Here is a 23,422-nt window from a genome sequence, read left to right on the forward strand (position 1 = left end):
TCATAAACAACATCCTAACCATTCAGATTTGGATCAGTTTGGTAGGCCCATGGTAGATAGAATACTTGGGTCGCCTGTTGAGCCGTAATATAGACATCGGGAACATCTAAATGGGTGTTTTTTTATTTCGACTAGCCCTATATGTTCATGAGTCCTTCTGGTCTCCTTCGGCTGGAACCAATAACATTTGAATACTACGACATTCGGTGGGTTTTCACCATAGAATGAAATTTCATAAATTGCTTCAAGTCTCCCATAATATTTGGTACCTCCTTCACCGAAAGCAGAGACACAATAATTTGTAGACTTTCGGTCGATCATAGATAGCTCTTCGCCATAGGTATGAAAGCGATACCCGTTGATGTCATATTTGTCATAAGAACAGACCTTATAGTCAAAACCATTAGCGACTTGTCTCAATTCGGGGTCCATAGACTCTGAATTAGCCTACAAGTTTAATACGAAAGGATTGTTGTATTAGCCACAAATTACACGAAGAAATGAAATGGTCTAATGGAAATTACCATTTGTTTGAACGAAGAGATGAAACCAGGAAAGCCGTCTCCATGCTTTGCCATAAGCTCATACTTGTCGATGGATTCCTTTTGGATCACCGCTCCATCCTGGAATTTGGCGACGTATCGACTGTATCAAATATTGGGGAATAAGAGCAGTTCAAAGGAATCAGAAGTTGCGAAACAATGTACCGAGAACTTACTCGATGTACTGTCGCACTTCTGTTAGGTTGTTGAAGATAAACAACGAAATTGTCCACCATTCTTCGACATCCGACGATATTGGTTTCGAAGCACCGGCTGGTGCGAGCTTCCCTTTGAATTGCCTGAGGTTCGATCCACCTTTTTTTTGGGTCGCCAACATTGTACCGAGGCTTCGGATTATGCAAATGGCGATTTTTTGCTTCGTAATGTGTTGTCATGAAATTTGCTGCCTCCTTAGTAATGAATGCTTGGGCCATCAATGCTTCAATTGTATGTTTATTTTTATATTTTGCTCGACGCGTCTTCTGCATCCTCTTAGTTGCGTAGCACCAACGATTTTGCATGCTCCCCCCAATCTTGCCGTGGCCGAGAGATGCAAAATCAAATGCTGCATTGGATTAAAGATACCCGGTGGAAAGATCTTCTCTAACTTGTTGATCAACCCCGTGCCAACTCTTCCATTTCTTCTAGCATGCTAGGCGATAGTTCTTTCGCACAAAGAACACGAAATAAGTAACTCAGCTCTGCCAGTACTAGCCATTCATCCTTAGGGATGAAGCCACGCAACATCACCGGCATTGCCCGCTCAAGCCATACGTGACAATCATGACTCTTGGGACCAAATATTTTCAATTTTTCAAGACTCACTCCCCTCTTTAGATTCGCTGCATACCCATCGGGGAACATCAACTGCATTTTCCCCCACAAGATAATTTCCCTCATAGCTAGCATTTTTATATGGAACCATCGATCCCTTTGGCTTCGTCCAGTTCTGCTTTCCTTTCGGTTCTTGCATGTTTTGCAACGGTCTATCACATAGCGCCTCCTGATCGACTCCAGCCTTAGTATTATCCTTTGACTTCCCCTCCATGCCGAACAATGTACCAAAAATGGCCTCGGTGATATTCTTTTCAGTTTGCATCACATCGATGTTGTGTGGGCAAAGGAGGTCTTTGAAGTAAGGCAGATCCCACAAGCATTTCTTGTGAGTCCAGGCGTGTTCCGGATTATACCCCTTGAAATACCCTATACACTCTGGATCCAGCTCAAGAGCGTTTAACTGATCCATGTCTCTTGGCCTGTCAACGCAGTGGTGCAGAGTTTTTGATAACGCTACCTTTGATGAAGTTCTTCTTGTCTTTCCTGAACTTATGGTGAGGGTCGAGGAACTGTCTATGTAAGTCGAAGCAAGAAAACTTGTGACCCGCCTTCCGCCAACGAAACTGAAGAGATGCCTTGCATTTGGGGCACAGGAACCTTCCATGCACACACCAGCAAACGAATAGCGCATACGCCGGCATGTCATGCATCGAGTACGTGTACCAGACATGCATTATGAAGTTCTGTTTGCTAGCAGCGTCGTATGTCTAGAACCCATGATCCCAAGCTTCTTGCAATTCATCCTTAAGCGGCTGCATCTACACATTCATATTCTTTCCTGGATAGTTGGGCCCTGGAATCATCAACATCGGGAAAATATTTTTTCTTTGCATAATCTGTCCGGGGAGAGATTCGGTGGAATGACAAATATGGACCAACAACTGTATTGGGTTGCTATCAGACCAAACACATTGAACCCATCCATGCTAATGGCGACTCGAGGATGCCTTGGATCCACGCAGAACCATCCGAAGTGTGTACCATCATAAGATTCCAATCTGCATCTAGTTCGGTTCTTTTGCCCATTTTGTGCCATGTCATCTGTCTGGCAATCTCTTTGACTATGAAAAGACGTTGAAGTCTTGGTATGATTGGCATATACCAAAGAACATTAATGGGGATTTTGGTCCGCGTCTTCTCACCCATACATTTGTCTACCATAACATACCTGGAAGACTTGCAAATGGGACAATATTTCAAGTCCATATACTCAAGCCTAAATAAGGCACATCCTTTCTCACATGCATCTATCTTCTCGTAGGGCATCTTAAGTGCACGGAGGATTTTGTCAGACTGGTACAGGTTTGCAAGCATTACATGGCCTTTGGGTAGAAAGCGTCCAAATATTGTCATCATCGCGTCGTAGCATTCTCTGCCCAAGTTGAATTGAGCCTTCGGAGCCATTACTTGTGAGATGGCATCTAGCTGACAAAGCTCAGTGTGCTCATGGAAAGGACATTTTGAAGACTCCAACATTTCATTGAAGGCCTTGGCAGATTCCTCCATCACATCGTCTGAATCCCGAGCACCATCAAAGTCTTGCACCATGTCTTCCATCGCAGTACCATGCTCGTCAGTGCAACGACGAACCACCTCGGCTCTGGCACGTTGGGAAGACTCACCATGAAATGTTCACATCGTATAACCGGGCGTAAAACACCACTTCTGCAAGTGTTTACCCATTTCATCATCTGTCCTCTGGTGCGAATTGTCACACTTAGCACAGGTGCACCAGGTTTTCATCTGGCCATTTGCAAATGCGGCCCTCACAAACCCCTTGGTTTTTGTTAACCATTCAGTGGTCATGTCTTTCTGACTAGTGTGACCGGTGTACTTCCACGCACGATCACTCATCTTGCCTTGCTACTTGACACACAAGAAATATAAATATATATATATATATATATATATATATATATATATATATATATATATATATATATATAATTCAACATGTATATTCATCAGTTAATCTAGTTTGTCACCTTTATTACGTCCATGCAACCTACACGCTAATAGGTAAAGATAGGTCCTAATCCCACCCGAGTAAGTGTAGATTGGGAAAATGAACCAAATCTACACATCCTCGGGCTGTCCATGGAAATCGCTGGACAATCTGAATGAGTTACGGTGATAAATATGCAACTGAATGCATACTAATCGATGCAACCCTTTCGGATAGGAGACACATACTGGTTACGCGACTTAGCATGAAAATGAAAGCTACTGACAGGATTAAAAGAGCGTAGGAGGTGAAGGTGGATTCGTAGCTCATCCTCGCCTATAGAGGAAGTAGTCGAACAACGGTGGGATCACAGACCAAAAACTTCAACGACGATGACTCCAAGGAGATGAAATAGCACAAAGCCTGTAAATTTTACTGGGCGAAAAAAAATTAGGACATCACATCACATAAAGCATTGACACTTCAAACTATAAAAAAATCATATTATTGTTAATGACATCTATTAAAAAAGCATTGACACATCAAGTCCTAATTTGCGTCGACACTTCAAATCCTAATTTCTTCTTCTTCTTCTTCTTCTTCTTCTTCTTCTTCTTCTTCTTCTTCTTCTTCTTCTTCTTCTTCTTCTTCTTCTTCTTCTTCTTCCTCTTCTTCTTCGTCCTCTTCCTCTTCTTCTTCTTCCTCTTCTTCTTCTGCTTCCTCGTCTTCTTCGTCGTCTTCTTCTTCATCTTCTTCTTCTTCGTCTTCTTCTTCTTCCTCGTCTTCTTCGTCGTCCTCTTCTTCTTCTTCCTCTTCTTCTTCTTATTTTGCCTTTTCTTTTGATTAGCCTTTTTTCTTCATTTTTTTCTAATATTTAGCTTTTTTAAGTGCTCTATTTTTTCGCTTCCAGCGGCTCACCTCTATTTTTCCTTTTCTTTAGATTAGCCTTTTTTCTCATATTTGCTTTTTTAGTGCTCTATTTTTTGCTTCCGGCGGCTCGCCTCTATTTTCTATTTTATTTTATTATTAGTTTTTCCTTGTAATATTTTGTTGTTCAAATTTTGCCTTTTTTAGTGGTCTATTTATTTCACTTTCGACGGCTCACCTCTATTTTGCGTTTCCTTTTATTAGTCCTCTTTCTAACATTTTTTATCGCTTTATTTGTTTCACTTTCGACGGATGTCCTAACTGGAGAATTGATTGGTGTACGGATGTCCTAACGGCTTAAGCTTTGGCACTCAGTATGGTCTTTCACTTGCTCGGAGGGTGAGATGAAACCATCTAGTTATTAACTCGGATAATTTAGAGGTCATTGAAACCATGAATAATGAAGAACGGTAGGCGAGTACAGCGGCAATGTTTGACGATTGTTATTTTCTGCCTTGTGATTTCCCATTACTAGATTCGAGCATTGTAATAGGGAAACAAATAAGTTTGCCCATGAACTTGCTAAGTTAGCTAGATTTACGTCAGCTTTGAACTGGTTTGAGGAGCCTTTGAGTGAAATTGTACCTCCTCATAAACGATGTACTTGTTATTGCAAATGAATAAAGATGTATGTTTTTTATTTTTTAAAGTGATCCCACATATGTTGCCTATCTTCAAACAAAACACACGTTTTTTGAACATCAATACAGACACAAGCGCTCATATACACGCGCATACACTCACCCCTATGAACGCACACACGCATACCCTATCCCTATGAGCACCTCCGAGAGACTGAGCCGGCATATCATCTTGAGATTTACGAAGCCACTGTAGGCGCCTCGTCATCAACGCGAACGTCTTCACCCAATGAAAGCGCATCGCCGGAAATCCTGAAATAAATCCAGAAATAATGCGAGCACCAGGATTTGAACCCCGATAGGTTGGAGATACCACTGTTCACCTAACCATCTCAACCATTGGTTGGTTCGCAAACAAAACACACGTTGACATGCACCACATGCAGGAAACTAGCAGCCCCCGATGAGGAAAGATAACAAAAATACAACCACTCGATGGTACTCCACTGTTTATTTATTGGGAGAAGGAAAGTAAACTGATCTCGACCAGTAGGCAGGCAGCAGTAGCCCGCCATGACCAGTAGGCAGGCAGGGCATCTCTCGCATGGTCAGCGCAACGGCGGGATGCTCTGCTCGCTGCTGAAGTAGTCGGTGGGATCCACGGCCGCCTTCACCGCCGCCAGCCGCCAGTAGTTGCCCACGAAGTAGCGCTCGCCCCACACCTCGCCGCTCTTCGGCGTGCCGTCGTTCTGCCTGATGTCCAGGTCCCGGAAGTTGACGTACGCCCGCCGAGGGTTCTTGCTCACGTGCTGCCCCCATCAAGTCGTACAGGCCGCCGATCCAGGCCGTCGCCGCCGCGCCGTCGCCTCCCTGCTGCCAGAACGCGATGTACTGGATGACGTACAGCACGCCGTGCCGGTGCGGGTACGGCGTCGCGGCCGCGGGGACGCTGCCCTTGAACCCGCCGTGGGGCTCCAGCAGGATGAACCCGGCGCCGTCCTTGGTGAACCAGGAGAAGATCTCCTCCCACGCGGCCTTGGGGATGGCGCGCCGGACGTAGTCGGACTTGATCTTACCGGGGCCGCTCTGGCCGGCGGTCCGGCTCAGCAGCGCCTCCTCCAGCGTGCCGTTCCTACCGAAGCTGATGAAGGGCGTGGCCGCCGACTGCAGCCAGGTCATCGGCTGGCATTCGGCGCTCGTCATGCCCAGCTCCGGGAACTGGGCGCCCATCGTCGCCACCAGCGACCCGCACGCGCCGAGGTACAGCGCCTGGAACATGGCCTGCTGCCCCTGCACGATCACCCTTATGGTGAGGTCGCCGGGGAGCGACGGCGCGACGTGCTGCCACCTGGTGAGGATGTCCACGGCGCCTTGGTCGACCGTCTTGGCGATGTTGAACACCGCCACAGTCGGCGGGACCTGCACGAGCTGGACCTTCCACGAGAGCACGATGCCGAAGTTCCCGCCGCCGCCGCCCCGGATGGCCCAGAAGAGGTCCTCCCCCATGCCAGCCCTGTCCAGGAGGCGGCCGTCGGCGTCGACCAGCGTGGCGTCGAGGACTTGTCCGCGGAGAGGCCGTGCTTGCGCATCATCATGCCGATGGCGCCGCCGCTGAAGTGGCCGCCCACGCCGATGGTGGGGCACTCGCCGGCCGGGAACGCGATCCGGGAGTCATTCTTGGCGATGGCGTAGTACAGCTCCCCGATGGTGGCGCCGGAGTCGACCCAGGCCGTGGAGTCGAGCCGGTTGACGCGCACGGCCCGGAGGTTGGCGCCGAGGTCGACCACCGCGAACACCTCGGAAGGCCGCACGGACCGGTACGAGAGGCCCTCGTAGTCGTGCCCGCCGCTGCGCACGCGGAGGCGCACGCCCTGCCCGCGGCCGCAGAGCACGGCGGCCTGGACGTGGGAGGCGTCGCTCGGCGTGACGATGCAGAGCGGCCTCGCCGTGGCGTTGGTGAGGAACTTGGTGTTCCTGATGGAGGAGGACAGCACGTCGGTGAAGTTTGTGGAGCTCTGCGTGTACACGAGCTCGCCGGGTATCTTGGCGCTCAGGCACCGGAGGAAGGCATCAGCGGGAGAAGCAACGGAGCACGGGAAGAAGAAGCTCACAGAGACGGCGAGTGCTAAGCAGCCTCTCACCCGTAGCATGCCCATCTTGTTTTTGCTCGTTGTGTCGCAGCAATGCGTATGTGCTGTGCTTAAACTACCTGTATCAAGCACTTATATACTGCTCCCTCCGCCCCGGTTTATTAGGCCTCCTCTTATTTTAGACTAAAATTTGACCTAAAAATTTAACTAACAAAAATACACTTTATATCGTCCGAAAACTCTTTCAAATACAAATCCAACGGTATAACTTTTTATAGCATTCACTTTATATTTAGTAGTCTATGGATGGTCAAAATCTGACCCAAAATATGAAGGGGCTCAATAAACCCGGACGAAGGTACTACTCCCTCTCTCTTCTGACTTGAAGTTTTTTTCAATATTTACGCGGATTACGTCGTCCTCTTTGTGAAGCCGTCCTCCGTGATCAGGTCTTGGTCGACTGATCTAGCAACACTCTTTTCATTTAACTTCGCAATTATAGACGTCAAATAGTAATATCATATTTCTTTAGTTTCGTTTATTCATCCTAATAATCTTGGGTCTACATTTTTCAGTTGGGAGCCCCACGAGTCTGATGCATATTACGCCGCGTACCTCTCTATTCGGCCAATGAGAACCTAAACGCTTTCGTGCACATGAAGAATCCAACCGAACCAGAACCCATGCATGATAAACTAATAATAATAATAATAGCAACACCAACAACAATAATAACAAAGTTTTCTAAGAAATGATAAATTAGTGGCATTGGTGTTACTGTTTAACAAGAAAGGGAATAGAAAATAATGACAAAATTTGCAAATAATTTACACAGAAATTTCAGCCCAAAATATGAAAGCAGACACAATAGGAAAAAAAAACAAAGAGCACGAACGTTGAAGCAGAAATCAGAGGCTAAAAAATACACGGGTCCAAATTCATTTTCCAGGCATCTTGAATATAGCTTAAGTCTAAAAATAAGCTTTTGAGTAGCCCTAGGCGTTTGACCAAGTCATATTGTAGGATTTTCTAATCTAGGAGTACATATTCACCGCCTAAGATCCATCTACTCTATGAGCACGAATATTGAAGTAGAAATCAAAGGCTCGAAATTCGACAGGTCCAAACTACTACTCCCTCCGTCCGAAATTAATTAATGCTAAAAAGATGTATTTAGACATATTTCATTACTAGATACATCCGTTGAGCGCCAATTAAATCCGGACGGAGGAAATATAAAACTATACTATAGTCGCAAGAAGTATAATAAAAATTATACTAGAGCTGCGACAAGCAATATGGATTGTAGGGAGTATTACTTCTGCCACTAAAAAAAATCTCTGATACGTCTCGAACGTATCTATAATTTTTAATTGTTCCATGCTGTTATATTATCATTCTTTGATGTTTTACAATCATTTTATAGCAATTTTATATCATTTTTTAAGACTAACCTATTGATATAGTGCCTAGTGTCAGTTACTATTTTTTGCTTAACTTTTACTTCGCAGAATATCAGTACCGAACTGAGTCCAAACGCAGCGAAACTTTTTGGAGAATTTTGCTGGACCAGAAGACACAATTTGGGCTAAAGAAATACCGAAGGGGTGGCCCGACGGGGCACAACCCACCTGGGCGCGCATGGGCCCCTAGGTGCGCCCTAGTGGGTTGTGCCCATCTCGGTGGCCTCCCGCACCGCCTCTTCGCTCTATAAATACCCCCAAAATCCAAAAACCCTAGGGGAGTCGACGAAACTCAATTCCAGCCGCCGCAAGTTCCAGAACCACCAGATCCAATCTACACACCATCATGGAGGGGTTCATCATCCTCATTGGTGCCTCTTGATGATGCGTGAGTAGTTCATTGTAGACCTTCGGGTCCGTAGGCAGTAGCTAGATGGTGTCTTCTCTCTTTTTGATTCTTAATACAATGGTCTCTTGGAGACCAATTTGATGTAACTCTTTTTACGGTGTGTTTGTTAAGATCTGACGAACTTTGAGTTTATGATCGAACCTTTATATCAATGAAAGTTATTTGAGTTTCTTTGATCTCTTATATGTATGATTACTTATAGCCTTGTATTTCTTTTTCGAATCTTTGGTTTAGTTAGGCCAACTAGATCGATTTTTCTTGCCATGGAAAGAGGTGCTTTGTGATGAGTTCAATTGTACGGTGTTCTCTCCCAGTGACGGAAGGGGCTGCAAGACACATATGTATCGTTGCTATTAAGGATAACAAGATGGGGGCTATTCCTACATGAATAAATCTCGTCTACATTAAGTCATCATTCTTAATGCATTACTCTATTTTTCCATGAACTTAATACACTAGCAGATGCATGTTGGGTAGCGGTCGATGTGTGGAGTAATAGTAGTAGATGCAGACAGGAGCCCGTCTACTAATCTTGGACGTGATGCCTATATAATGATCATTGCCTGGATATCGTCATAATTATTCAATGCTCTATCAATTGCCCAATAATAATTTGTTTACCCACCGTATGCTATTTTCTCGAGAGAAGCCACTAGTGAAATCTACGGGGCCCGGGTTTATTTTCTCATCATATATTTGCAGATCTATATTGCTATTTGCCTTTTTAATTATTTACATATTTTATTTTAAGATCTATATTACCAAAAACCTAAAAATACCTAACTAAATTTTATTTATCATTATTCTGTTTGCATCTATCAATCTATCTTTTTACCAATCTTTTACCCGAGAGGGATTGACAACCCCTCTTACGCGTCGGTCTGCAAGTATTTGTTCTTTGTGTGCAGGTACCATTTACATAGTATTGCTTGGTTCTCCTACTGGTTCGATAACCTTGGTTTTATAATTAAGGAAAATACCTACCATAGCTGTGCTGCATCATCCCTTCCTCTTCGGAGAAATACTGACGTAGACACGAGCCATCAATCTCCTACTCATCTACTCACCTAGTTTGGACACCTTGCTCATTTTGATATTGGGACCAGTCAGTGGTGTGTTAGATATATTCAAAGTGAAAAATACCCACAATATATAATAGTTTGCCCAGCAAAGTTGCAACTAAACGTCGCTAGACCCCCAATTAATAAGCTTGCAAACAAGTGTATACATATCTTTTGCTTTTCGTGAAATAAAGTGTATCCTTTTGTTTTTCATAGCAAAAGTGCATTTAAAAGAACTTGCTTGCCACCCATGATGTTGTCACCAAGCCACATATCTTTCATTGGCGAGCCCGCCCCGCAAGGCCAAACAAACCGCTCTAAACACCACTTGTCGGTGGCGGCGGCGCTAGCAGGAACGACTACATGCATTGGTCAGTTCCTTTTGAAAGCACCTCGGAATTAAAAAAAGGTGATGCAATGAAATGAAAACAGGACTAGGACAATAGAAAACTGAAAAATGATTATTTACCGAGCATCGATTTTAGTCTAGTTTTTTTATTAATTGATCAACTCTCTTCTTTTTAATGAAAAGACAGTGCTTTTATGGTTTGCTTGATTTTTTTTCACTGAGTAGAGTTTCAAAAAAAAAGTCATTACTCCAATGAGCAGGTAAAAGAGTGCACACGTTTTTTTTTCCGTAGAACAAAGTGCATACTTTATTTTCATGAATAAATGAGGAGGCACAAAGTGCATCACAAAGAAGTTGGGCGGTGCCACCCATCATCATGCATGACGTCACCAAACCACAAGATCTTTTCCTTGGGCAAGTCCTCAAAATTGGCCCGGGGCCCACATGTCAGCCAGCCAGCCCCTTGCACGTTATCTCAAGTCGGCAAAATATTGGAAATATATGCGCACGACATGCCCCTATCCTCCCCCCTTGCATGGCCACGTCGATGCAGGGCCGGCCCTGAGGGGGGGCAGGGGGGGCGGTCGCCCCGGGCCCCCCAAGCCAAGGGGCCCCCTCTCCAGGTATATGTGTGACCATTGGTACCTTGAATTCAGCCATTGGAGGCGCTCCAACTGTTGTTCTGTGTCTCAACGAAGAAGAAAGACGATACGTTATGTTTATGCTCTAGCGTAATGGGCCTTGGGCCTTTATTTCTTTATTAGTATTATAACGTGAGTTACGTGGTGGTGGGCTGGTTGTCTCAGGGCCTTTTTTAGCATTTTTGCCCACCTAATATATGGAGTTTTACTTGTGTGATTGTGTCTGATTTCACAATAGGTGTGTGAAAATCAAATTTACCTTTCGTCTAATATGAAACATCGTTGCAACTTATTTCTTGGAGTAAGTAACTTAAGTTTCTCGACAAATTAATGATCCTATACATAGCTTTTAAATGGAATTTAGGCATGCTTATTATTATTTCGATGTTGTATTGAGGGGCCCCGGGTTCTAGTTTCGCCCCGGGCCCCCGATATCTCAGGACCGGCCCTGCGTCGATGTAAAAGTATGCCTCCTGCCTGAAAGAGAAAAATTAAGTACGCCTCCGGCCACCTGCCTACACTTTTATTTTCTTCGCCTTCTTCCTAATATGCTGAAGTCCTATTAGGTGAAAGATAATGTACCTAGAAGTCCCAATAAGACGGAGGCATCCCCAATAGCTTGTTGGACAAGCTAGGGGCGCGAAATGGACTTAGAGGAGGACTCCACCTCATGGGCGGCGTGCCGATTAAAGAGGGATCCCTAAGTCGGCTGCCTCCCCTCCCCTCCACGTATACATATTAGAGGGGGCGCCCTCTAGGGACATGCAAGTCCCTTAATTCCGGACGCCCTCTCTAGATCTCTCTAGTTTTTCTAGATCCAAATCTATAGGGACACTAAGCTCCCTCAAATTGAAGCGCTCTGGTGCTTCGAGGGTTGTGGGGGTCACTAAGGCCCCACGCGTAAGTGTGTGTTATTTAGTTTTTTTAGTTTTTCTTCATGTTTTAATTCATGAGCACTTATTAAAATTTATCTACTTTAAAAAATAAAAATATTTTTTTAATATTCAAATTTATTAATATTGATTAAATTTGTGTGGATATTTTTAAAGTCATAGTCATTTAAAGTCTGTGAACATTTTTTAAATTTGAAAACTTTTTATTTTGCGAATATTTTTTAAGTCATGAATATATTTTAAATTCATGAATGTCTCTAAAACTCATGGTTTTTAAAAGTATAATATTTTTAAAGTTCTTTAAACATCATTTAATTTAATTAACCTTTTCAAATGAAAAAAGATAGATGATTTTTTTCTGAGCTAGCAGTGGGGTGAGGGAAAAAAATTAAACGAGCGAAAGGTGCAGGAAGCCAAGCTGCACGAGCAAGAACTTCGTGTATTGGCCCATGTGAGCGTGACTGTAGCAATTCCATGGGTTTAACATGAAATAAGATCTCCCAAGATGCTCAAACAATCACCAACGGGATGACACCAAGGACAAAATGTGGAAAGATTTCACAAATACGCATCAAATAACTTCTCTCTTCTTTTGAAAAAATTACTCCAACACCAACCCAACACGATATACGAACAAAACAACACAACCAATAAAAAACTAAAACACAAAGCCAACACAGATAAAACAACTGATCACAATAATCTATAAATATAAAAAGGTTAATTTCACGAGTGAAGAACGGCGCGGCGCGGCGAAGCGCGCGTTAGTCTCTTGTAATATAGAGGCCCTGTGAAATTCTCTTCTCTCCACCCTCTACCTCTAGTCGGGCATATGCAGCTTCTCTCTCAAAGAAATATCTTGGTAATCCTGTCCTGCGAATCAAGAGGCCTGATCAGTGGGAAACGGTAGCAAGGATGGACGTAGGAGACATTTCGGTGGAGCCACCTACATGGGATGGATATGTATGGCCATCCCATGCTTACGCGGAAGCTTAGCTAACTTGGTTGGTGCGTCGTGGCCGTGGTCCAGGTGCGATCATGGCTCTACGACCCCTATGCCCCTGCCTACGTACGTACGTGGCCGTCCCTGGCGAGCGCCACCGAACGAGCAGGCGACCATTTTTTCGACGTCGACAGGGGGACCGGCAAGGCAATGCGTCGTGAGCGTGCGTCCGTCTCCATTGCCCATCTCAAAACCAGTGGAGGCCGATTTTCGTGGTTTGACCGCAAAGTTTAACCGGATCTGACCCCTGTTCGAAAGTATTTCGGGATCTGACCCTTATTCCTACCGTCATTGTGTTTAACGGTAGGGTTGCACAGGCTACCGCCGAAGTTCATGACGGTAGGACTTAACTGCGTCGTTATACCTATTTAACGTGAAAAATACCCTAACGCCAGGGCCCTTGGCGGTAGGCCGTGCACCCTACCGCCAGAGAGCATGGCGGTAGGCATGCCATAAGTCCGTGAAATAGAAAGCTAGTAGTAGCTAATGGTACTGCTCCTAGTGATAACCCCAATGCATGCATGCATGCATGCATGTTGCGTGTGAGGCCAAGGCTAGCCCGTCTCTCTCTTCTCTTTTCACCCCAAGCAAGCATAAAGTAGTACCATGCAGAACTGAGTAACAGTAGCTAGCTTAGGGCGAGGTGCATGTATGCATGCATGCTCCCTGATGGATAGTTGGCTCAGAGCATATAGTACTATAATAGTACTAGTAATATCACCAGCTAAACACCAATTAAACTACAAAAAGCAAAGCCTGCACGACCGGTGCATGTTGCACAGCCTACCGCCAGGAGCCATGGCGGTAGGGTATTTTTTATTTTAAACGGACGTGACGGTGCTGTTAAGTCTTACCACCGGAGACTGTGGCGGTAGGGCGTGTTACCCTACCGTCATTAATCCTGGCGGTAGCAAAAGGGTCAAATCCCGAAATTTTTACAAACCAAGGTCAGATCTCGACTAACTTTCAAAAAAGGGTTAAACACAAAATTTTGCCATCAGTGGACGACCCGTACATGTTTGACTTATCTCAATATATTTTTTTTTGCAGGTGAACTTATCTCAATATTGCTTGATCTTTATTACAAGCACGTAATTACTTTTGCCACTGACAGAATCTGATGCCCGTGCCACTAATATTTTTTATGCCACTAACTAGTTTGGACAGGTGGTCTGTTAGATATTTTTATAAAATGCCGAAATGCCCACGTTCCTGTATATACAATAATAGTTTGCCCCGCAAAGTTTCAACTAAATGTCGCTAGCTAGACCCCAATGGGCTTGCATGCAAACAAGTGTACAACTTGCTTTCCTTTTCATGAAACAAAAGTGCATCTTTTTCTTTTTCTTTTTTTGACGGGGAAGCACAAAGTGCATCTTAAATGTATATTGTCACCAAAGCCACATGTATGTATTTCCTCCCAAAAGGTGAGGAATACTTGCCTGAGATCTCACATTAGGTTAGATCAATGAGATCGACTTTTCTTTAATATATATGTTCAAACAGTCTTAATTTGTTTTTTAAAGACACATCAATGGTTCATGCACAACCTCAAGAAGTTTCTGCCCCTAATTTGACCTGCAATAATAGAAACAAAAAGACAAAATTGAACGTGAATAGTGCAAGACAATATTCACCCAAAACTGCCACTATTCGCATTCAAATTTGTCTGTGCAAAGCAATATTCACCCAAAACTGCCACTATTCGCATTCAACTTTGTCTGTGCAAAGCAATATTCACCCAAAACTGCCACTATTCGCATTCAAATTTGTCTGTTTCGAATCTTCAAATATACATCGATTTTTGTGCTAGATTCTTGGAGTTGTCGACATACTTGACGTGGATATTGTCAAATAATTCAGATATTTACATTGATTTTTGAGCTGGTTTTCTTGGAGTTGTAGACATACCTGACGTGGATGTTGTCAAATAATTCAGATATTTTTTGTTCAAAATGTCTAAATATGAATTTATAGCGTTGATCTCATGATCTTACCTAATGTGAAATCTCATACAAGTCTATCCCACAAAAGGCCAAAAGATCGGCCATGAGCCCCACCTGGCTCTACGTGTCGCTCCATGAATGGTATTGATGGACAAAACCAAGGTGAGAATGATAAAACTAAGGCACCTTCTACTGTTTTATATGTAGACCACTCACGTTGTTAACCATATATTACAAGATGTGTTAATTCTTTTCTTAATCGGATGTATATAGACGCATTTTACTTGTGTGTGGACTCATTTCATTCCGTAGCGTACTCCATATTAAAATATCTTATGTTTGTGAAAGAAGGGAGTGATATTTTGTTTTTAGCGTAATATAGATGCAGACGCTCATACATATGCATATACGCTAACATCAATGAACACGTTCATGCACACTACCCTACCTTTACAGAGGGTTGTTACAGAGCATGAGTCCCAACTAAACGTCAGTAGGCACCAGTGATCACGTACAGAGGTTCGTTCAGTGCGAGAAGACTTTCCCGTCAACTATATACGGCTTGGTAGTGATGAGCGTACATGAACACCTAGCAAACCGTGCTTTACGTATGATCAAATTCAATTCTCTGTTATTCTTCCTCACGAGTAGGCACAAAGCGCATCACAAAGAGGTTGGACGGTGCCACCCAACCCATCATCACGGGCGTCGTCGTCACCGAGCCGGAGATCTTTTTCCCAGCCAGTCCTCAAAACCGGCCCGGGGCCCCACCCGTCAGGCAGGCCTCCAGTCGGCAAATCCATCGCGTGGAAATCCCTCGAGGAAAAAAAAAGAAAAATCTATCGCGCGGAGCGGAAAAATATCTGCGCCCGATATTTTTGCGCTCCCCCCGCGCGGCCACGTCGACCCAAAAGTACGCCTCCTCTCTCCCCAAAGCGAAAGTTAAAGTAAGTACGCCTCTCTCTCCACCTGCACACACACCGCCTGCGCTTTTCCTTCGCCTTCTCCCCTCTCTCCGCTGGCTTGTCGCAGGGAGATATTTTTCTTCCCTTCCGATGAGAGTATACATCTGGGCCTCCTCCTCATCCCTATCCCTCCATCTCCACGAGGAGGACGACGGACTACCAAATCCCGCGGATCTTTCCCCCTCTTCTCCATCGACCGGCGATTTTCGCTGACAAAATCCACGGAAAATATCCTCGCTTTCTCTCTGATTTGACCTCCGGCGCCGTCCGGCGAGACTTCTTGGGCGGAGGAGGGCCCAGCCGCCCGGATCCATGGGGGACGTGTCCACGATTCAACGCCCGTCCGGCACTGCCGCTAAGGTAACCATCTGTTCCAGTCAATCCATCCATCCACGACCGACTGTTATTTTGATCCGCCTGAAGATGTTCAGCTCCTAGTCTCTGATAAATGAATGAAATTGTTGATCAGCATGGTCTTCTGCAAATCGCCGTAGATAGCAGTTAATTCGACTCAGAAAAGTAGTGCAAAGCAGAGCACGCACGTCATGTAGTACAATAATCATCCTGGACATGTGGATGTCTGTCCAGTATTACTGTGGGACAGGACAGCTGTCCGATGTGTTGATTTTGCACCTGTAAAATCTGAAACGGAAACTAACTCTACCTTCTTCTTCTTCAGCAGGGTGATCAGGCTGGGGAGCTGGTGTCGGCCGGATGGACGAACGACACCCACAACATGTACATCAGCTCCATGGAGGCGTCCTTCATGCAGCAGCTCCGTGGCCAGCAGCAGCAGCACCACCACGCCGCTCCCGACAGGAACATCGCCCATGTGGGTCTTCTTGGCCATGGGCTCAAGTCCCACCAAGAGGGAGCTTCCGATAACGCCAGGGCCGAGAGGAACGTCTCTTGCCCGCGTGATGTGGGCGCAAGAGGCCTGCCCGAGGATCCGTGGGCGAGGCGTTTCAAGCCGCGCGATTCCGCTATGAATCGTCGTGGCGATGGGGTTGGTGCTTCCGATGGTGAATCGGGCACCGATACGGTTCAAGGGATGGCTCCCAAGCATGGAAGAGGAGTGGGCTGTTGCGTCGGAGGAAATCTTGCTGACAAAACCTCAGGTTGTTACACTTTTCATCTTGTTTGCTGATTGTTTCCTTCAGTGTATGTTAGGTTCAGTTTGACAGAAGTTTAGCATTGTTATGCGGTGTTGGCTGGCTGTTAGTCTGATATGAATTCAGAAGCGTTGATTTTCCTTGGTACATGCTGTGTTCGGTTCTGGCAGAAGTTCAGAACTGTTATGCAATGTTGGCTGTTAGTCTGATATACGAGTTCAGAAGTGTTGATTTTCCTTGGTACATGCTGTGTTCAGTTTTGGCAGAAGTTCAGAACTGTTATGCGGTGCTGGCTCTTAGTCTGATATGAATCGAGAAGTGTTGATCAAGAAAAAGGATAAATAATTATCATGTCGTAAGACTTGTAAGTCGATAAATAATAATATTGCGAGCGAAGGAATGAGGTAATTTTGCATGCCAGACTGTTGAGATGTGTGGAAACAGTAAATGATTATATGGAATTGTTTGTCATATCAAACGGCTGTAACTGAATTGACTATCTTGTGGACTTCCATGTTTGCTGCGTAATTGTTTAGAGTAGCTCTTTAAATGTTTGGTACATGTTCAGAAACTGTTATTCGTTGTTCGCTGTTAATCTGACAAGCATCTCGTTTCTTCTCTCCAGCAGAAGTCTGCGGTCAGAACTTTCCTGAAGACGAGGTTCATTCCGCTGCTCAGCCAAGCAAATCGTGCAAGAAAAGGAGGCCTGCCTCTTCCACTGCTGCAGGTTCTTTCATCTCGATGCTCGGCGACAAGCGGTGGTGAAGGCCTACGTGTGTGCTCTAGAAATTCCTGCTGAAGCAGTTGTGATAGGTGACTGGTGCGGCTGCTAATCTTTTTAACTCGTCTGATAGCTCTCGATTGGCCTGTCCTTTCGGCGTGAAGGGAAGGCAATTCATTGGTGATTTGTGTCTAGTATCCTCTCTGCAGAGCATCAGGCTCTAATTTGCAGATCTGCTAGAGTGGAGGTGTGATGTGATACTTTGTGGTGGTGTATTTCTTCAGCATCTACTGTCTGCAAGCGAATCAACGGTTGCTTGCTGCGGCAAAAATGTGTTGGAGAGTTTATACTTTATACTACATGACTATTGATGTCACATGGATGCAATAAACTTGTTTCTTCTTATGCAGAGTGCTGCTTGTGGTGTGCTAAAAACTGAAATATGCTGTGTTTTTGTGAGTTATTTGCCTTTCCCCCCCCTGTAAAGGGCATTTTCCTTCAATCTATATATCGAGGCCTTCGCCTATTGTAGAGCCAATCTGGTGATCTGCGTAAGAAGTCTTGAAGTTGATGCCGAAAGAGATAAAAAGTTAGAACTAGGCTCACTAACTCATGGTGTACAGAGTTGGATGAGATTTTCTTGAGCGGAAGTCACACTTTCCTTCTATGTTTAATTTTTCTTTTTTGTGATTACAATTTTCTTTTCGCATTGAGTGTGTGGCACATCAATTCAAGTTAAATATAACATTTCAATTCTCATCGTAGCAAGTTCAAGCTAGTGATAGAAGTACAAGTATTATTGATATTGGGAAAACTGAACCTTTTGGAGCTTATTTCAATTATTGTTTCTTTTTTCCCAGCTTCCTTTCTCCCTGAATATTTTTTTACCAACGCGGGTTCAGGTAGATTTTGTGCATCCCTTTGTAATCGCAAATAGAAAATGCTATATTTTATTTGCAATCATCTTAGTTGCTAGGAAATAGTACATGTAAAATGTACTCTAAACTGACAAACATGGTTTTTGAACTTTGAACAAACAAAAGACGACAAATTAAAGGTCCTCAATGAAGTTTTGATATTGATGAAGAATTCAGTTGGAGCAAGATTGTACCATCAGCAACAATGCTCAATAAGAATGTTTCATAGAACTTGTTCGAGACAAGCTTCGCAATCACACTTTCTGCAACAAACAGAGATAAAATATTATACCCTACTGGTGTTCTCCCTTGATCAGACAGGGATGCCACCCAGCTCTTGTGCCAAGAGCTTATGCGCCTCTTTCACCAGAGAAGCGAGAGACCTGAAAAGCACCTCGCGATCATCGCCAGCAAACATCATGCAGTTGTCGACATCCGACATGGTCTCGAGAGCCTTGGATAGTGTCTCCTTGAAGTTACGTTCGTTGAACTCTCTGATGCAGCTTGGCTTGAGCTGAACCATTGCTATAACCAGCTGACAGACAAACTTCTGAATTCTCCAGCCGTCACTTGTGGCACCCTTGTCCATTCGTACTATCTCCTTGAGCTTCATTACGAGTGCTGCTTTGTCAGGGACGGCACGAGTAAACTCATCTCCACTGATCACATGTTCGGTGCATATCGCCACGGCAAGGTTTAGCAGGGCCGCCAACATTTTTCCTTCCTCAGGCTGCGTGGAGGACTCGCTTGTGTCAGCACCATTTGGAGGCTGACTTTCTACAACCATTTCTACATGACAGCTATTGCTTGAACCAGCCAGTGTCACCACATCTGCATCCTTTTCTACTTTAGTAGATAATATTTTATCAACAACCTGGAACAATATTTTCAGCACAAAGGGGTTATTAGCAAGGTTATAATCATATCATTTCTTTGTGAGGCTTAATCATCCTATCATATATATGCCTCTGATACATATGGATGTAGTGAGAATAGCGTGCATTCTTCACAAAACAGAAACAAGAACAGAGTACTGCATAATAATGTATTGTGGAATTACTCATCAACAAAAAATAACATGTTGCAGGATTAGTTATCAACAGGAATAGTTTATCGTAGTGCTACTCATCAACAAGAAATAACATACTGGTAAGAAGGATATTAGATCAATAACTCCTACAAATAAGAAGGGTATTAGATGGAGAATACGTACTGAAACTAAAATGACAAGTACTTGCAACCCAGAACATCATCTCGCTAAAACTACCTAGTGTTTTTGCACTGTAATCCCTAAATCCCAGGAGCCAAAAGCAATCCACCCATGTTATTCTGTTTATGTATGTTTGAGTTTGAACTGCAAAGAAACATCTGGGATTTTGAAAGAGAATATAAACATTTGAGGTAACGGGAAATTTAAGTAGGTGCAGAGGTAGAGAGTTACCTTGCTCAACAGATTGATCACGTCTTGCTTGGGAAGTAGATCACCAGCATTAACATTTGTTACACTAGTAACTGCATCAGTGTTATCTCTTGCACTTGTGACCCGAATAAGCAATCTGGCCAGTGCTTCCCCTGCTTTTCTCCTCACTCTCATGTCTTTCTCTTCGTCCTCTTTTGCCACTGTAGCATTGCTTTCTTCAAGGAAGATGCGTCGTAGCATGTTGCTGAGCATTTCTGTCATGCTTGTGGATTCATCGAAAGCTAGTTTTCTGAAAGAATCATCAAAGGCTAGCTCCGTAAGAATGTCTATTGCCTGTTCGTGCAGTTCTGAGGCACCAACTTCAACCTCCAAAATACGCATCAAGTTGCGGATAGTCACTGCGCTGGCCGACATATCACAGCGCAGCCTTGTGGTGTCGTCAGCAGGTTTAGCACTGATAAGCCTGCTGACCATTGTGAGTGATTTGTCAGCCCATGTGTGGTCGCATCCGTTGCAGAGGAAGTCATGGTAGCTCAATGGTAATGTGATCCTAGAGACCAGCCTTTGGTGTCTGACTATCTCTATACAGTTTTCTTCGTCTTGTGTGAGCCTCTCAAGAATCACCAGGCCCTGAGAGATCAGCTCTTTGGTGCCTTTAGATACATAGGAGTAGTGGTACTCATCTCCAAAATATCTATCCCATTCGCGCGCTTCCTTAAAGCTTGTTGTCTTCATTCGAATGCGCATTATCTGGATACATGATCTTCTCTTGGGCACCTTGTCTGATGCTAGATTGACAACTTTATTATGCTCAGCTTGATTGGTGATCTCCAATGACAAGTGGGCATCTTCTTGATGGTGACTACGCTCCAATGTTTCTGCTGACACATTGTCGGATGTTTCATCAAGCGTTTGCTTAGCCAATGGATTGGTGAATTGTGGGTTATTATATGGTTTGCAGCTTTCAAGTAGGCAGCATATGCATCGTAGTACATCTGGAAATTGGTTTATACGGAGCTCTCTGGCCAGATCCGCTACAATCCTTGCGCCACGCTCTCTGGTCTCAGGGTCATCTGTTCTTGTGGAACCAATAATCATGTTGATCAGATTCTGAATGGCTTGGCTGGAAGATAGTAGCTCTTGTCTTATAGATATACCTTTCCCGATGAAAGTGTCGAACACCCTTGCTCCCCATAGACGGTCATCCGGGGATGCAGACTCCAGCAACCCAACACTGAATGTGATCAAGTTCCAGTTGTTGGGCAAAACCCCATCCTTATGACACTTGACTCTGGTTTCTGTCCGGTATCTGTTAACAATTTTGGGACCCCAAACTCCAAATCCAAATTGTTTGCTCAGCAACGTCCATGGCTCAAAAACTTGCAGAAATGCCCAGTAACCGACAGATAAACCATGGAAGATAACCAGAACATAGAAGACAATTAGTGCCGCATTCAGTTTTGCTCTGTTTGCAGCATCTCCATCCGCGTCGCCGTAATCCCGTTGGACAAGACGCGCCACTGAGAGTCCTATGCTCAGTTGCCACGGAAACCCAAAGATGCACAATAAAATGATTATGGAAATTTGCTTCACGACTTTCATTGTGGATAGAGTGAATAAAATTATCCGATGTCTAGCTCGGTTTGCTTCTTCAAGTTGATCTAGTCCCTTGCTCAAACGTAATATGTGCTTCTCTGCCATGAAAATTCCACCGTTGTTGGTATCAATAAATTCCAGCATCCTGTTTTATATTAAGTTAGCGAGGCACAAGATTACATATGCATATGTATATACACAAAGGCTAGCCTATATGAAACCGTATTTTTTTTAGAAAAGGAGGATGACCCCCGGCCTCTGCATCTGGGCGATGCATACGGCCACTTTATTAATTATTCTCACAAGACCTTACAAAGTCATACAACATCAAGACTAAAGCCACCGTCTAAGCAACAACTGTCGCTACACTTATCCAATCGATGAAGGGGCGCTGATAGTCTGGGCCTAATACCAAACAGACATCTCAGCCAAATCTAAATATCTAAGACCTGAGGTCCCAATCAGGACGCCTGCCGGGTATGGGGCACCTATCAGTCCGGCGCACTCTTCAACCAGGATGCCTGCCGGGTATGGGGCCGCCGCAGCCACCTACCACCAATCCATCTTCAGAGCTGTACTGTTGCATCTACCTTGCACGGTCTAGCTATCGTCGATGCCACCATGACGCCAGACAGCTTCCTTCATCTACGCGAGTCCATCTCCGCGCACCGGACGCCGAGACTCGACTGCGCCATGCCGCCGAGACCCACCGTCGATGATACTGTTGATGCCACACCGCTCCACCTACATGCCATCTCGCGTCGACTCTGAACTACCAGCAACTCCACCACCCTGAGCAGTCCTCGGCCGACGCCTTCAGGAAGGAACACGACACCAAAGTGCCATCGTCGCCCAAACAGAGGAATAGAGGCTTTCGCCTGCGCTCATGGAAGAGGTGGGGGCGTATGATCCACACCGAAGCCTCCAGGAAGGTAATCGGCGTCGAGGGCGTCGGCTTTAGTGCGGCCGCCACGCCGGCCTGGAGTTTCCCCCGGATCCATGCCCACCCGCCAGATCTGTCCAGACAGTATTGGCGTCGACCATAGTCGCTACCGTAGCCAGCACAAACCGGAGTAGATCGAGTCGGAGACGACGTCTCCCATGGAACTCCGGGCGGCCATCGAGGAGCCGCCGTAGCGCCGCCGCGTCCACGCTGCCCACGCAGCCGTGGAGGGCCCCCATCTGCACTCGTGGGTGCCGCCCGCCAGGCAGGCTGCACCGCGCGCCACTAACCGAGGCCGCCGCCCCAAGATCCCCGCGCCGCCCGAGGCGCCGGTGGTCAATCTGAAGCAGATCAACCACGGCCACCATAGGTGCGCCCCGAACGGCCCCCCACGCGACCATCGGGGGAAGCAACTCCTGTCGTCGCCCCCTGAGCCCTCGCCGGCGCGCGCCGCCAACTGCCGCCGAACGCCACCCGCGCCAGGTCTGGCCGCTGCGGGGAGGAGAGATCCCGCCGCCGCCGCCGCCAACCGGGCTTTGCCCGGCGGCGCGCCCCTCATTCTGTAGTATATACCAACTTATGCCAATAATTGATATTATTATATGTGTTATCAGTTTATCACGCATCCTTGCCTGTTCCAGTGTCTTACTACTACTGTGACGACTAAGAGCATAGAATATATAAACATTTAATCTATAATTTGTATGTATACCCCAATCTGGGAAATTCCTGAGGACCTCAAATTCTCTGTCTGGAAAGAGACAATGTTAGTGACGAGGATGGCTTCCCATTCCCTTAGAAAAAAAAGATGTATTTTTAACATGCTTTCTCTTACCCCCTCTTTTTACATGGAAGGTAAGAAGGTAAGAGTTAATCTAACCATTATTTAATCAAATCAATCGCTTAGATCTATTATACACTCTTACCTCTAATGTGTGAAAAGGGGAGGCAAGAGGGAGCATGCTAAAATTTACCATCATGATAGTAGAAACAAGCTGAGCATCTCCAGCCGCGCCCCCAACAGGCCCTCCCCAGGCCTTTTTGCCGCGCCGACGCCGAAG

The 23,422-nt window shown here is 45.2% G+C and overlaps 2 protein-coding genes and 1 pseudogene across 4 annotated transcripts in view; 1 reads left to right on the forward strand and 2 right to left on the reverse strand.

Moving 5' to 3' along the window:
- Window positions 1-4,936: 4,936 nt before the first annotated feature.
- LOC119292358 lies at window positions 4,937-7,063 on the reverse strand (annotated as a pseudogene).
- Window positions 7,064-15,647: 8,584 nt separating this feature from the next.
- On the forward strand, window positions 15,648-17,948 carry LOC119292359. Of its 3 annotated transcripts, none has more exons than XM_037571205.1 (3): window positions 15,648-16,012; window positions 16,332-16,770; window positions 17,390-17,948. In XM_037571205.1, exons 1-3 carry the CDS (start codon window positions 15,965-15,967, stop codon window positions 17,527-17,529), a joined length of 627 nt encoding a protein of 208 aa, XP_037427102.1. In that variant the 5' UTR covers window positions 15,648-15,964; the 3' UTR covers window positions 17,530-17,948. The 3 variants fall into 3 exon arrangements, with proteins under 3 accessions (XP_037427102.1, XP_037427104.1, XP_037427105.1); XM_037571207.1 differs by having other exon boundaries at window positions 17,393-17,948; XM_037571208.1 differs by having other exon boundaries at window positions 16,335-16,770.
- A 602-nt stretch (window positions 17,949-18,550) lies between these two features.
- Window positions 18,551-23,422, reverse strand: part of LOC119292360 — a 7,017-nt gene continuing 2,145 nt past the window's right edge. Inside the window, exons 2-3 of the mRNA XM_037571209.1 lie at window positions 19,844-21,563; window positions 18,551-19,276 (exon numbers count right to left, since the gene is read on the reverse strand). Coding sequence (XP_037427106.1) covers window positions 18,716-19,276; window positions 19,844-21,563 — 2,281 coding nt within the window. The 3' untranslated portion in view covers window positions 18,551-18,715. The remainder of the gene's footprint in view (window positions 19,277-19,843; window positions 21,564-23,422) is intronic.

This window comes from Triticum dicoccoides, chromosome 4B (assembly GCF_002162155.2).
Source record: "Triticum dicoccoides isolate Atlit2015 ecotype Zavitan chromosome 4B, WEW_v2.0, whole genome shotgun sequence".
Lineage (NCBI taxonomy): Eukaryota > Viridiplantae > Streptophyta > Magnoliopsida > Poales > Poaceae > Triticum > Triticum dicoccoides.

Excerpts from the sequence above, each read along its gene's own strand:
- LOC119292359 (XM_037571205.1), top strand. The coding sequence starts at position 15,965 with ATGGGGGACGTGTCCACGATTCAACGCCCGTCCGGCACTGCCGCTAAG. Across the intron at positions 16,013-16,331 it reads CGTCCGGCACTGCCGCTAAG|CAGGGTGATCAGGCTGGGGA; the intron begins GTAACCATCTGT and ends CTTCTTCTTCAG. Across the intron at positions 16,771-17,389 it reads TCTTGCTGACAAAACCTCAG|CAGAAGTCTGCGGTCAGAAC; the intron begins GTTGTTACACTT and ends TCTTCTCTCCAG.